The sequence below is a fragment of the Lissotriton helveticus genome, chromosome 3_1 (assembly GCF_964261635.1).
Source record: "Lissotriton helveticus chromosome 3_1, aLisHel1.1, whole genome shotgun sequence".
In the NCBI taxonomy this organism is placed as follows: domain Eukaryota; kingdom Metazoa; phylum Chordata; class Amphibia; order Caudata; family Salamandridae; genus Lissotriton; species Lissotriton helveticus.
Window position 1 is genome coordinate 1534526268 of NC_136061.1, and position 16607 is coordinate 1534542874.

General features: G+C 45.2%; 1 protein-coding gene across 1 annotated transcript in view; it reads right to left on the minus strand.

Annotated features, from left to right (window-relative positions):
• Positions 1–565: 565 nt before the first annotated feature.
• The window catches only part of TRAPPC4 (trafficking protein particle complex subunit 4), a 32879-nt gene continuing 16837 nt past the window's right edge, over positions 566–16607 (minus strand). The window contains exons 2-5 of the mRNA XM_078682212.1: positions 10247–10421; positions 9318–9421; positions 2028–2154; positions 566–842 (exon numbers count right to left, since the gene is read on the minus strand). Of these exons, the coding sequence (XP_078538338.1) occupies positions 764–842; positions 2028–2154; positions 9318–9421; positions 10247–10421 (485 nt within the window). The 3' untranslated portion in view covers positions 566–763. The remainder of the gene's footprint in view (positions 843–2027; positions 2155–9317; positions 9422–10246; positions 10422–16607) is intronic.

Below are 16607 nucleotides of genomic sequence, written 5' to 3' on the forward strand. Positions count from 1 at the left end.
TTTAATCCCGAGGCTCTGCCTGAGTTTTCTGAGACTTTCCTTTTTCACTGAGATTTGTTAGTATTCTTCTATTAAGTGAGCAGGGTTATGTTATGATTCTATATTTCTGTATTATCAAGTCCTGATGACTAAAATTTTGATCAACAACTCAGTTCTTAAGTGGTCCCAGTTTCTTAAACTGATTTACTCTGATAAATGTGTCTGACTGAAGGGGAGAGTGGTCTCTTACTGCAAGATTAATGAGAATGGTTTCAAAGTTGAACTGTCTTAAGCAAATATTGGAGTTTGTAATATTGGGGTTTGGCTCCCAAACAAGCAAAGTCCTGCTAGTCCGCAAAGGTGTAGTGGAACCCCCACAAAGTGGTATGAAAGCCTAGTATAAATGCCATCAATGAATCAAACATTACCAACGCATAATGCATCTGCATGCAGGCCAGCTGCTGAGGGCAGCCTGGTAATGATTTTCAAGTTACCTAGAGCAAATGCAGAGAGAACGTGTTGTGTACTACTGCCTGTATCAGCTACAAAAACTGCAACTACAGGTGTACTGAACAGAGGCCGGCTCTACAATGCAATGTTTATTATTTACAGAGCACAATAGCGAGCAAGGAAAAACATAAGTTAATTTATAGAAGTGCTTAATAATACAAATATATTACACACAGTCCCAGGGAAGGAGCCTGGGCTGAAAACAGTTCAGTTTGCTCAACCTCCTTGCCCAAGAAGACATAGGTGAGCAGAAGGTATCTGGGAGCAAAACATTTTAAGAACCAGGGCCAAAGGTTCCAGCCTTTTCTGCGATTTCCAACGCAGCCTTTAGGTTCTGATCAAACAGCTCGCACCTGAAAGAGTGAAAGTAGAAAAAAAAGTGTAAGAAGAAGAGAGACACTTCACGCACTAACAGAAGCGCGCCTGAAGGTTTAGTGACAAATTCAAATTGAACCTCCCCCAAAATACGTAACAAGGCACAAGCGATATCAAATGCCGGCCACAAAATGTCACTTGTCCACTGAATTCGTACAAATACTTATTTATATCATAGAATAAAAGTAAGCACTCAAGCAGGACCTCTAAATCCAAATCACCCCAAGAGCTGCAACCTTGAGATGGCTACACTGCTGTACAACAAGCAAACCTACCAAGTAGACAAGCTGAAAGGGGCCTCCCAAAAACATATGTCATTTTGTGTTAAGTGCGTAAGGCCATGTCTAAGTCATCTTGTGGTGCTCCTTGCACGTACATAAAGAAAAGAATGACCTCTGCAAGAACGATTATCTGTAATTTAGATAGTAAAATCCAATGTGGGAGGAAATGAATACATTATTTTGAAACAAATGAAAAAGCTATTAGAAAGCCGCTGTAGGCTATTACGAAGCTCCACGGACACAGTTTCCACACTTTCTGTAGTGATCTGTGCTGAGTGCAGTCAGCTCCCTTATGCAAGACCTATGGCATTTATGATGCACAATGGCTGCTACTGGTGCTGAGAGTGCTCTCTGTTAGTGATCGCCTGAATACATATTCCCTAAGGTGGGAGACTAGTCCGGTGATTCCCTCCACAGCACCCCCTCCTCCCCCCAAGCACCTCAATTGGTGGGCAGCGGTTATGTGCATTGTAGTCATTGGTTGAATTCTGATGAAACCATCAGGTTGCTGCATTACAGGAATACTTGGAGTCAGAAAGGGCTGGGAGATAAATGTTGTACCTTTTAACTTGCTAACAATCGTGGAGGCACTCCAAGTTCGATTTCTCTTAAAAGATCTGGGTAACATTGCATTCCAATTTTACCCTACGAATCATTTTAACAACAATAGCAGGGAAAAGTTATCTGCAGAATAGTGCTGCAGAATGAAGCTATTTTAGAATTCCTGTTATGCATTATCCTGCGATTCCAGTAGCTGGACTCTGAATAGCAACCTGTTTTATGGGTGTAAAAACACTGACATTATTCCCACTCTTGGAGCAAAACAGCATCATTACTTGGAGTATACCCACATTTCACATGCTTCTGGCAGCCTCCCCATACCTGATTGGCATCTCCAGTGAGTAGAAAGGATTTTTCAATGCGTAATCTGAGTAGAGTTCATAGATTTTCCGAAGGAGTGAGTCAATGCCGGCCTGTCTGGGATCAGCCAGGATTACAAACTTGATCCCTGAGATAAAAATGAAAAACGTTACAAAGCCTTCATCTGGCACTAGGGGGTAGGAAAGGCAGCATTTCAGAGTAAACGGAAAGTCTGATCATGAGAAACTAAGCAAAAGTGCTGCGTGCCATACCTAGTCTGCACGCGGGAGAGGCAGAGAGGCCGGAACTGTGCCACACTCATACAACCTTAATCACTGCTTAAAATCCTGATTGAATTAGTCCACTTTGGTCTCAGAGCAGTCCACCAAGCAAAATGCATCATAACAAGCCGTACACAATTGAAACAGATTACCTTACACAAAGCAAGAGTTCACAGGGCACCAATTAAAGTTTTGCAGACTCCAAAAAACATGTTTTTTTTAAAAAAACATCTTTCTGTTGCAGTAAAACTGCAAATACACATTCATGTGGAGCCATACTCAAAATCAGAATTGAACTCAGGATAGTTTAAATAATTTGAAGAGCTGACTGTGAGGCTACCACGGACACAGTAGTCTTTAGTTGGTACCATTTGCTATTCTCTTTCAGGGGTGTGGAAATTTCAAAATAATCTACTTGTCCAAGTGACAAAATGCCACTGAGATCTACATGTCCTGTAAAATCTATTTGTCCCACCTACTCCCATTCCTACATCAAACATAAGGGATGGCAGAGAAATATTTAATATATTTTTGTTTTATTAAAATCAGTAAACTATTAAATGCTTTGCAATAATAATGTTAACCAAAACCTTGACGAGCGATATTATACTATTGCAACCAGTACTTAGCTGCTTAAAAAAATCAAAAAAAATCACCACTAATAATGAACATCTGTCGCCAACAAGCCACACCTATGATCCAGTTTAGTAGACTATACCAGAGCATGCAGACATATCACAAATAACGGACAGTCATCACAAACAATATCCACCTGCTGCAAACAGTAAGATCACACAATGACCAAAAGCATCCTGGACTATGATCAAATATAACATGCATTTGCAGAGCTATTTGAGGTTTCACTATTGTCATGATTACAGGGGCTTCTAATACAGTACAGATGTTTGGTGAAGTTATGTTGGGCCAAGTATTTAAATATCAGGTAACTTTAGACACAGTAGAGATGCATTGGTAGAGATGGGTTTGCATTGCAACAGTGGTGCTGTGCACTGGTATGAATTACATGGAACTTCGGAAGTACTTGTGTTGTTGACCTCTGAGGCGGAAGCCGGAGGTGTGTTTGTTTGTATCTTGTGCCATTTTTAAAATTGAAAACTTTTCTTCTTCACTGCTTTTAAAACTGCACCCACCTGCACGGAAAGCGCTCGCTTCTAGCGCCTTGCAGACTCACGGAATTCCCCCTGACACAGCCGATTGAGCGCTGAGACAGGGAAACTCCCCTCCACCCGCCATCGCCGCTCGAAGGGCAGCCACGCCCACTTCGAGGCCACGCCCATTTCCATCTACCTCAAATGTGCCGGCCATACCAGCGCAGCGGGAGCGCCGTTTGCGTGCCGAAGGCGCGCCTAAGGCAAGCCCGTCTGCGCCCGTCCGCGCATGACCGGGCCTTGGGCCAGACTCTATGCCGGATTCTGCCACCAAAAGGGTAAGCTACTGCCGCCGAGAGCTTCTCAGCCTCAGACCAACTAAAAACAGCACTTGTCATATTATGAACGATCCCAATGGTCCTTATATTAGCTGCAATACCTGTAAACCTGAAAAGTTAATCCTCCCCAGCCGGGTTGCCCCACCCCCAGGCCTTAAAATAGCGACACTTAACTGCAGATCGCTTCCCAAGCACGCCCTACTCATCAATCATCTGATTGTCGATCACGATCTGGATTTACTTTTCCTCACCGAAACGTGGATCACTGGGCATTCTAACTCGGACATAGTCTTGGCCTTACCCCCTGGCTTTCTTATCATGTCCCAACCCCGCCCCCTGGGTAGAGGAGGCGGATTAGCCATCATCTATCGAGACTACTTCGCCTGCCGAACCAGCGAGGTTCTGAGCCAAGGGTCGGAGAGCTGCCTCTTTACGATTCAGCTCTCTCCGACCAACTCCCTGTCAGGCCTCCTGATGTATCGACCCCCAGGGCATTTCGGCCCCTTTTCTGCCGCTCTCTTGGAAACCGTCTCATCCTTGGCCCACCTAACATCTAACTTTGTGATAACAGGAGACCTTAACATACACTTCAATGACCCACGCGATTTAGGGGCATCTGATCTAATCTGTGAACTAGGAGCCCTTGGCCTCTCCCTTGTCAATTCAGGAGCCACGCATACGAAAGGACACCTGCTCGACCCCGTGTTCTCGAACATTCCTTCTCTTCAATTCACAAACTCCCTTCCCCTCCCGTGGACGGACCATTTCCTGGTCTCGGCCCACCTACCAGGGATATTCAAGAAACCCCAAAAACCTACAACTTACACCAAGGACAGATCATGGGCCAGACTCTTGGTGGAAGACTGGGCTAATGCCCTAGACGCCACGACCCCCAGTCTTACGGCTGATCCTTCCACCGCGGATATCCAGTTCAGAGACTGGATTTCCTCTTCCCTGGACAGCATCATCCCCATTAAAAATCGGGAGAATAAAAATAGGATTAAGGGCCATGCCCCATGGTATAACACCGATCTAAGAGCTCTCCGCAAAGAGTGTAAAAAGGCCGAGAGACTGTGGTGAAAAGACTGGCTCCATAGTAACAAAGACATGTACCACAGCTCGGTAAGACGCTACAAATTAGCCCTTAAGCTAGCCAAAGCTGCATTTTATGACAGCAGAATAAAAAACGCCACCAACTCGTCAAAAGAATCCTACCTGATAGACACCTCTCTCTCCCAAGGAACGGTGCCCTCCAATTGGAAGAATGCGGTTGTCAAGGGCCTGTTGAAAAAGCCCCAACTTAACCCGGATGACATGGCCAATTACAGACCTATTTCGCTGCTCCCATGTATCAGCAAAATTGCGGAGAAACTAGTGAATGCGCAATTGTCCCACTTTCTTGAGACAAATAATCTTCTGCGTCAATCCCAAACAGGATTCCGGCCCGGCCATGGCACGGACACTGCCCTCCTCTCCGTCATCGAGGAGGCAAGGTGTATCCTGGATTCAGGAGGATCAGTGGCAGTGATCCTCCTGGATCTCAGTGCCGCCTTTGATACGGTGGACCACCGTGTCCTTCTACATCGCCTGGCCAGGGCAGGAATTGTGGGAACTGCACTAGCATGGATTGAATCCTTCCTCTCCGGCCGCTCTTTTCAGGTGTGGGACGGTAACTCACGTTCAGACTCACTATCACTCAAGAACGGAGTTCCCCAGGGATCATCGCTTAGTCCCACCCTGTTTAATGTATACATGGCCCCGCTAGAAGATGTAGTGACCCCATATGGGATAAAAATAATAAATTATGCTGACGACACTCAACTCGTCGTTTCCTTGTCCCACCTGGATAACCACCCAGACAGCCTGCTGAACTGTCTCCAGGACATCCACACCTGGATGTGTGAATCCTCCCTGAGGCTGAATGGTGCAAAAACCGAAATCATGCTCCTGGGCAATAAATGGACGTCCATCCCTCCATCTGTTTGGCCGGACGCCTTCGGTGAAGTTCCCACACCAAAAAAAGAGATCAAAACACTAGGAGTATGGTTGGAACCTGACCTCACCATGAGGACTCAGGCTGTCAAAACAGCTGGCACCTGTTTCGGTCTCTTGCGATCTGTTCGCAGGATCCTCCCTCTTCTCTCTCTCCCATCCAGGAAACTACTGGTCCAGGGGCTCATCTTAGCCAGGCTTGACTACAGTAACGCCATCTATCTTGGGGCACCGGAATTCACCCTGGCTAAACTCCAACGCACCCAAAATGCGGCGGCTAGGCTCATTATGAACCTCCCACCCAGAGCCTCAGCCAAGCCGGCTCTTAAGGCCCTACATTGGCTCCCTGTCCGCCAGAGAGTAGAGTTTAAAGCCTTGTGCACCACCCATAAGCTCATCAATGGGGTTGGTCCGGCCGCTCTGAAAGACATGGTTATCCCCTACAAAGCCCCCAGACTCCTTCGCTCTGACGCCGAACATCTGGCCACTGTACCAAAATTCAAGAAGGCTCGTACCGGTGGTCGCCGCTTCGCGGTCAAAGCTTCCACAGGATGGAATTCTCTTCAACGCAGTCTACGCCTGGAATCCTGTCACGCTCTATTCCGAAAAAAACTTAAAACCTTCCTGTTTCCTAAATAGTCCATTTCCCTCCTCCCCCTCTCCTGGTCCACATAGATTTATAGCGCGGGGATGCCTACGGGTCACCAGGCGCTTTAGAAATCGTAAAATAAATAAATAAATTGTGTGAGGCTCCATGGTTGTTTTAGTATGCATTTGTCAGGTCTAGATTGAGGCACATTTGCAGAGTGGCATACATACCAATACTGAAGTTGCTGAGAGTATACAAATCAGCATGGAAATGACTGTTGCCAAGTAAGATGGACTCTACACTGCTGTAAAAGCTTGAGTACAGGTGGAGAGACGCATGATAGAGCTGTGCTGTACCACAGAAGCATCAGATTAGGCCTGGTTGGGCAGTGGGTATCTAGAAAGAGCTGTGCAAGGTCCATCATTTATCACATAAGGCAGAACTGAAGTGCACTGGCAGAGCTATTCTAAGAGGCCCCCCTGTTTCACACAAACACAGAGTGATCTAGTTGTGTTCATTGACAGAGCTCTGCATATGTGTATAAACTAGAACATACCAACTGAACACACCACCAGATTGTTGTACTGCTGTCAAGTGAAATCAGCATTTCCCTTCTACTTAAATGGTACCCTTCTTATCTTCCTCACCACCTCCCCATTTCACTTGTTTCCAATATCCTAGTCCGAGCTATTTCAAGACTGGACGGGGATACATTATTCTGATAAATAAAGCAGTTTTACTGATTATTTCTAATCAAACACAAGTCAAAGATGTCTGAACAAACAACGAGAATGCCTTGAGGCAGCAAGTCAGGTCTCGGCTTGAGTCAGAAGTTGCAAACTGGTAGCAATGAGTTCCTGCTCCACCATTATTATTATTATTATGCGTTCTTATATAGCGCTCGATTACCCGTAGGCATCTCGGCGCTTGCCTTGGGAACCCGTACTGGCTTCCCCCAAGGTGAAAGCCAGGCATCCCGCCGCGGGGGGGCCGTAGTGGAGATTAAGCAGGCTAATGCCCAGAGCTGCAGAGTGTGAACCCATGATTCGAGTAGGCACCGAAACGAGAATTATCGAGTCCGTGGATATTTTGGGCTCAAGACCCTGCCGCGTCGGGAATTGAACCCTGGTCTGACCTCTGCTTCAGGGTCTGCCTCCTCTAACCAGTGAACCACACTACCATGTAGGTCTTTGCTCGCTGCTCTACCCTTAGAAACTAACTTGGGGTCCCCTCTTAACAGGTCAGTTATTTGGGGCACACAAGCAGCACTGACATTTATTACAGTGCTACATGTCACACTTTTAATAATTGCTCTTTATTTTGAGGCTGACCGGCTGAGTGGGGCCCAGTAGCAGCCCTTGCTCCCTGCTCCAGTTGACAGAGTGGGGGAGGTTCACCAAATCACTGAGATGTAGATAAGAGAACGAGGAAAAACAGCGTAAACCTTTTGAAGTGGAACAAGAGCCATTGCGCTGCCTGTTCTCGCCGGGTTAAGTTTTGCCTTTACTGCTGCTGTGTGCAGATATTGTGGAGATAAGGGGTTGGGGGGGGGGGGGGGAAGAGGCAGGCAGAAATGTCCCTCGTGACCCCTCTGTGGGTGTTTCACTTTGGGGCACAATAAAGGAGGGACAAAGAATGTCTTGCTTCTCAAGGAGGATCTTCACCCAGGAAAACTCAAGCAAGAAATACAAAGGGTGCTCCAAGCAGATGGCATGTGCCCACAGCCATTTGAACTGTAAAGTGGCATTTGGCCCTTAAATGAAAGATGCAGGACATACTTTTCCTTCACCCTAAGATCAATGAAAATTTAATATGGACTGAATACGGTTGCCTACGACCTTGGCATTTGTTTTTCAGTTTTATATAGCGCGAACTCGACTTGAAGGTATTGGAGCGCTTTACATGAGCACCAGTTACCTTACACAATGACACGTTCATTTATTTCTAAAGTAGCACTAATAAATTGGCAGCTGCACGAGAAATCAAATATGTGCTATGCAGAGGGGACATTCAGGTTGTAGAGTCCGAAAATGTGACTTCTAATCCCGGCTCACGTCCAAGCTTTAACATCGTGGTGTAATCCTGGACAAAGAGCTTTAACTTTATACCTTCAGCATCATTACCTGATTATATTGAGACGGCTACTGTGTTCTATGGAAAACTTTCACATTTAAAAACAAAATTATTTTTTACCCGCATTCAGAGGAGTTTGAAGTCCTAGCGTTTTGGGTCCAGCTTAATAAAATGCGCACAACTGCCGAAATTAAGCCCATAAAATAGGCACTGGCCAATTGAGCATTTTCTCACACAAATGGGAAATATATCGCCCATTTGAGAGGGAAATTGCCCAATCTGAAAATTCTGTGTCACATGTCTGGTGTGAAAGGGAGTTTTAATCCGCTCTGCACACCAATTGAAACGTGGGCAGTCGGCATGATTTACAGCACTGCTCCAATAGCAGCAATAAGAGCCTGTGCTTTTTGCAGCCACCAGGACAATGCATTCGACACGGTCCTTCACAGCAGGCGCGCCAAGTCTAATCTAATTTCAAAGCAATCTGCAAGTAAAATACAACCCTTTTAAACACTCTAAGTGTTGCACTACGGGCACTATGGCAGTGCTTATTTTACCGGAATGTGTTGTCTTGCCATGGCCACGAACTCCTGGTTGCTGAGACTAAGTGACGTTTCACTCCCCCAACCAATCACTGGCTAGAGCCCTCCAAAGGCTCTCGGCAACCTTTTCTGATTGGCTGTGATCCTTAGATGGCCCAGGGGCTGTTTTATTTACATGATTTAATGTCTACTAGTCTGTCAGACATAATAGACATTATATCTTCTTGCCCATCTATAAAATCAACATGGTTCAGGCGTCGGGCGATAGGATTCCCCCACCCCTTCTCTTTCTACATAGGAACAATACCTGCCTGTGCTTCCAAAGAGTAGAATCCAAGAGCACCTTGGAGAATGGAGGCAGACGGTACCCTGAAGAGATAAACTCACCCGTGAGCGTCTGGAAGCAGTGCAGTTTAAAGGTGTCAGTCTCCAACATTTCGATGCCGGAGCTTCCCAGCTCTGGCGACAGTTGAGATCCGATTGCAAACAATCTGCGGGATTCAAAAAGCCAAGAAAACAGATAAATGATGGAAAATGCGAAGGGGTGTGGCCCTATGCCACCTGCCTTGTGATAGGTGTAAAGTCCATTATGGAAACTTGAACTAAGCAATCCTGCCTTCTATGTGCATTCTCTCTCAGCAGGTTATCTTCCCTGCCTAGAGAATAAGTGCCCCTTCATCAAACTAAAAAGCACTGCAGTCCTGAAAGACTTACTGTTATCAATGAGAGCATAAGCCCTGCAAAATAAAATACCGTTCGGAAAGCGCATTCTGAATGGGATAATTGAGTTGGAAACAGCAGGTCAACAAATGAGATTGAGTTGAGCAGAAAGGAATCAGGACTAGAACCGAGCAGTGTTGGAAAAACATATAAATTTATAATGAAAGCTAAGTTATCACACTGACCAAGCAGAACTAAATTCCTGCAACGATACCGGATTACTAGGAAAAAATGGCAATGGCCAGATTTTCAATGCAAACTTTTTGCATGCAGACAAAACATATGTTTTGGCTTGCATAAGACACCACATACACTTTCCAATCAGAAGCGAAGGGTGCGCAAACCACAGACCTTTTAACCATATGATGGTACAAGAGCTACTGTTTCTTCTTTCAATATTTGATTAAACAGTGGATTGTTAAGGAGATGCTACAGGTCCACCTGAAATATCCAGTATACAGAAACATCACTGAACTACACCTGGATCCCCAGGTAAGCAAATGCATGCTCTTAAAGAAGTGACAGAATCCAACCTGTGGAGCAGACTGGCCATCATGAATCAACAACCCACTTGATGACACTAAAGTGCTACTCACGAGTGGAACATAGATGCCAGCATGAGCTTCTCATTGGAACTGAGACGGGGCCGCCCGAATCGGATGGAAACAGGGAAGTTAGCGGGGTTGCTCAGGTATTCCAACACCTCCTTTCCATCAGCCGTAAATTTCCCACTGACATCTGCACCATTAATGGACAACACGCTGTGGCCAACTGCACAATGAGAGGGGGAAAAGGGAAAGACATCAAATTAAAAACTCACTTGTGTATTCAAATCAAAATTAAATCAACTGGTGAGCCAGGCTTTAGACAATTTCATACATTTGCTAGAGACAAGGCACTTTACAAGAGACTGTCATGCAAATATGCTGCATCAATGAGTCACATCACCGTCCTGTAGGCTACCAGTGGTCACCTCTCTGGATCAACCGTTACTAAGACCCAAAAACAATCAAATTTATTAATAACAAGATAGGCACTCCGTCATTACACTGTCCCTCCTTAGATGTTCCTTTCTTTAGTAGCGTCTTGGCAAAACAACTTTTCAGGTTATGTAGTAAGACTGAATTCTGCAACAACTTCCACTATTCTTTAATGCAAACCTTTACTCATTCACTCAAATAGTACACAATACAGTCACAGACAACGTGTTTTGTTCCAATGGCTGGAACTTCCTCAGGGCTCATAGAATCATTAACAACATAACATTCTTTTGCTCACCACACCACCCCACTTTGGACCCAGCTATATGCAAATCAGTCTTGACCCTGGTTCTTGTGGGAACAGTCCAGCCCGAACTGCCAAGACGGATCCTTCCTGGACCGGAAACAAGCATTCTGGGACCGGTTTCAGGGCATCACCCTTCATCAGCCAGGCTAGCTTGAATCCAGTGGTGTAGTGAGCACGGGACCCACGTCTGGGCACACCCTTCCCACTTAGGGTGAAATATGCAAAAGAAACAATTGATGGACGGAATGCTAGACAATGCAAACATTCACCCCAGTCACAAGGATCTGGGTTTAATCCATCATTCTTTTGCTCACCACACCACCTCAGTTTGGACCCAGCTATATGCAAATCTGTCTTGACCCTGTTCCTTGTGGGAACAGTCCAGCTCGAACTGCCAAGCAGTTCGGGCTGGACTATTCCCATTGGGAGCAGGGTCAATACTGATTTGCATATGGCTGGGCCAAAACTGGAATGACATGGTGAGCAAAAGAAAGCAGGATTTAGGCCCAGCTCTCTGTACGGGGATGAATATATGACATTGTTCTGCATTCTGTCCATCAATTGTTCTTTTTGCTTTTGTCACCTCGAGTCGGATGGGTATGCCCAGACGTGGGTTCCGTGCTCTCCATGCCACTGCAGTCAAGCTATCCTAGCTGATGAGGGCTGAAAGCTCGAAACCGGTCCTAGCATGCTTGGTCCAGTCAAGACCTGGCCTGGCGGGCTGGGCTGTTCCTATTGGGTACAGGGTCAAGACTGATTTGCATATGGCTGGGTCCAAACTGGAATGGCATGGTTAGCAAAAAAACAATGGATTTAGGCCCAGTTCTCTGTACTGGGGTGAATGTATGACATTGTTCTGCATTCTTCCTACCAATTTTTCTTTTTGCATTTGCCACCCGAGTGGTACGGGTATGCCCAGACGTGCGTTCCGTGCTCTCCCTGCCTCTGGAGTCAAGCGATTCTGGCTGATGAGGAATGAAATCACAAAACCGGTCCTAGGTTGCTTGTTTCCAGTCCAGAGAGGACCTGGCCTGGCAGTTCGGGCTGGACTGTTCCCATTGGGCGCAGGGTCAAGACAGATTTGCTTATGGCTGGGTCCAAACTGGAATGGCATGGTGAGCAAAAAAACAATGGATTTAGGCCCATATCTCTGTACTGGGGTGAATGTAGGACATTGTTCTGCATTTTGTCCATCAATTGTTCTTTTTTATATAATATATTGGCCACAAGACAACATGCTGATCATCTGATACCACTAACAATTGAGAATTACATGGGAAACATTAATAATAACGGAAGAAACAACAAAGCATTAGTATAGGAGCCCCAGGGAGGTTGCCTCCAGTGGAACGAAGCGCATTGGAGAAGTGTGGCTCACTGGTTAGAGGAGGCAGACCTGGAAGCAGAGGTCAGCCCGGGACCAGGGTTCAATTCCCGGCTCAGCGGGGTCTTGAGTCCTAAAAAATGTCCATGGACTCGACAATTCTCGCTCCGGTGCCTACTCGATTCACGGTTTCACACTCTGCGACTCTGGGCAATAGCCTGCTTAATCTCCACAACGGCCCCTCGCGGCGGGATGCCTGGCTTTCACCTTGCGGATACCCCGCTGGGTTATCTCACAGGGGAATACCAGGACGGGTTCCCTAAGCAAGCGCTTAGAAACCGCTCGGTGATTTGCGCTATATAAATTCCTGTACATTTACATTGGCTGTGACTGTATTTTGAAGTATTTGATTAAAATGAATAAAGAATCGCTTTTTATAATGAATGGAACTAGTTGGATCTACCAAGATGCTACTAAAGAAAGGAACATCTAATGCGAGAGAGTAATGATGAAAAATGTATCTCGTTTTTTAAGAAGTAAAATAAGACACACTCTGGGCATCTGTGCGGATAATAGTGTTTGTTTAGAACTTCCCTTATATAGCATGACATGAGCTAGTGAGTTCATGGCATGACTTAATGATATTTCTGGTGAAGCATAATTGTTTCTATAATAATTTAATTACATTCACGGTGGCTATAGCAGTGAAGAGCATTAGATGCAAAGTCAGGGCTCAGCAGAAGTTGAGGCTCTTAACAGTTTTCCCACATAAGCCTTTATCTTGCTGCATCGAAGTTACAGTCCTTCAAATCAGTGCACTTGCACTAAAAACAATTCCCAGTTAACTTGCTAGCACTCTCTTCACTCCACATATTCAAAGCGCAGTTCCACTTCCAAGGACTAAGTAATGGCCACTGTCCTCTTCAGTCCCCAGCATATGTCCCCCTCTATTTACATTTGACTTGATACAGTTGTAACTTGTCAAATCAAACGTTATTCGTTTTTTCAGATAAAACCATAAAAGTCCTACAAAGATCAATAAACTCCACATATGTACAGAATCACGAAACAATGTGGCCAGTGTGATCTAATTACAGTTCAAAAATAAACCCCACTATCAACGTTAATCACAGCCTGACCTAAGTCAGATGGAGGCCCTTAAAAAGCTGGGCGTATACAGTACAGTATGGTTTGATATGATATAACTTGTCACCTATCGAACAATAGCTACACATCTATGCACCCAATCGGCTTCTGACAAAAGTAAAATTAGTTTGGGACTACATAGTGTTTTTTGTTGAATACTCGTGTTAAACAAGTACACAAAAAGTATCAGTCTCTATGCCTTGGGTTACACAGATTCCAATGTATTTGGAAATATTGTGCACAGAACATAAGGAATCACAGAACTGTGAAAGAAATCGAAGGAATAGATGTTTTAGATGCATACACCAATTTTCCTTGGTTCTCAAACACACATTACAGATGTTGATTAGGTTCCAACAAACTAAACCGAGATTGATTACATCTTGATTTACTTATGGTCCACTGTGGGACTAGATCCAATGAATAACAAATTAGAACGCCAAACGCCATTCTGTGATTGAAAGGGTCTCTCATACTTTGAATTTGGAAAGCTACGATTTCAAGGGAAATGAGATCTAAAATAAAAGGGGGAAGCTGCCTGGTTTATATGCAAGTCTCTGTACACATAAATACGGCATTTATTTCCTCTAGGAGTTACCTTTTCTTTTATTGAACATTAAAAAAAAGTGCTCACTTTTCCTGAAGCAAATTCATGCAAGGCCCGGTTAGTATTTAAAGGCATTGAAACGTGAATCTTTGTTTCCAGAGTGAAATTTTAATTACATCTACGTCCCATGTCCCAGTCATTACTTGTAGAAAGAATCCTACCTCCAAAATCAGGAAAATAAAATGCGCTGAGAATGCAATCCCCGAATGCCATAAGCTGGGTGCCATTTGTCTGGCATACTCCTGTTCAGGTCGAAGCCCACTAAACAGCGGAGCTGTCTGTTTTGCTAAGGACATCTTGGGGACATTTAGAAAGCTTCCCTGGGAATGCATTCAGCCCGTTCGTTGCTTACCATCTGGTTTGTGGTTCATAACTCACAGGTGCTTGCTTTCTATTTCATGGCTTTATTCGTTTTAGGCTCCCCATTTTGAGTTCGGTCCTTTCCTTGCCACAAACCCTATTTACTCTATTCTTACTTCAGGCCTTTAAATCTTGTTCTTATCTGGTCACATTTGCCAGGCATTCAAAGACAGAGGTCAAAAATCAGGCTCGGTCTTTCAGGAAGCCTGGTGTTTACTTTTCTTTCTCTGAATTCAAAGTGAGAGGATTTATCATGGATTTCCTGTACGTTGTTTTTCTAGCTCCAATCCACGCTGTGACGCTCCACTCTACTCCACTGCACTCTCTTCTAAACTGCTGCACTCTACCCCACTGACATTTACACCAATGTACTTTACACAGCTTTACTCAAAACCAATGCACTTTACTCCACTGCACTGTTCGCCAATCTACATGACACTGTACGCCTCTATACTCTGTCACTGCACTCAACACCATTGTACTCTAAGTCACTCTACTCTGCACCACGTGACACTAATGCACTCACCACTCTGCAATCTCTGCGCCACTGCACTCCAATCTACTGTGCACCACTGCACTGACACTGCACTCTATGCCACTTCACTCTAAGCCTTTCCATTCTATGCCAGTGAACTCTACTCCATTCTATGCACACTTCACTCTTCATCACTGCCCTACTCTTTGCCACTGCACTCTGCAAGTCTGCATGCTTCGCCACTGAACTGAACACCACTGTACTCTTCACCACTGCACTCTACTCAGCATCACTCCACTGTACGCCAATCGACTCTGCGCCACTTTACTTTACTTCATTCTATTCCACTTTACGACACTCCACTCCACTTTATTACGCTTTACTCCATTAAGCTCTACTCTAAGACACTCTACTCTGCACAACTCCCTCTACTCCACTCAATGCCACTTTACTCAACTCTATTCTACGACACTGAACCACTCCACTCTGCCACTTCACTCAAAGTCTCTACTCTACAACACTCTGCTCTTCGCCTCTGCACTATGTCACTTGACTCATTTCAACATCACTTCATTCTACGCCATTGAACTCTACTCCACTCTACAATGCACCACTGCACTCTTCACCACTGCACTACTCTACGACAATGAACTCTAAGCCACTGCACACATAAGACTGCACGCTTCGCCACTGAACTCAATGCCACTCTACTCTGCATCACTGCAATCTATGCCACTGCATTGTACTCTGCACCCCTCAAATGCAATCTACTCAGCATCACTCCACGCTACTCTGCACCACTGTACTTTACATCACTTCAATCTAGTCCACTCTATTCTGACACTACACTTCATGAAACTCCACTGTAGGACGTTTTACTCCATTCTATGCCAGTCCACTCTACAACACTCCACGACACTACTTTACAATGCTCTGAGAAATTCCCTCTATGCTACAACCCATTACTCCACTCAACTGTAGAAGACTACTCCAGGCAATGCCATTCCACTCTGAGAATCTACTCTGCGCAACACCCTCTAAGCCACTTCAGTCTACACCACTGCACAACACTCCATTTCACTCTACTCCAATCTGACACTCTATGCCATTCAACTCCACTCTGTCCTTTCACTCTACGACACAACTCCCGCCACTCTTCTTTCTTTTACCCCCCAAACTTTTAGCCATACTGAACAGCAGCGATGCTGGTGTACTACATGGCCAAAACATATTGGCAAAGCCAACACCTCTTGCGTTGGCAAGACCTATTGACTTAGCCAAGGTTTGTTTCCTTCCAGTCTTGAATTAGACGAGGACATTGGGAGTTTGGAAGTCCTTGCTGGGCTTGGACCTACATCTTGAGCTCTAGTCTCTCTTCCTGCCAGGTTTGGGTGGAATTAGGTCTGTTGTGGGGGCAGCGGTTATGAGGAGTGTTTGACTTGACCCCTTGGCTTGGAGGGCTCTTGATGCACTTCAGGATTTTATTATTCTTTGTGTGGCCATGCTGGAAGCGCTCTCTGCACATGTGCGAACCTGTAGTGTTCTTGATTACACTTCCCATTTCAGCTGGAGGGCAAATGTCTGTTTTATGCACCCAGATCGCCTTTCGTTTTGGACCACTGCAGTGAGGAGAGGTATCGGTGTTCCCCCTGGGTTATTTATGAAGGTTGCTCTGATCAAGTACGTTTATCAGCAGGTGGTTCGGAAAGGGTGATAGAACAGAAGCTTTGTTGTTGGACATTTCTAGGGGCCAGATTA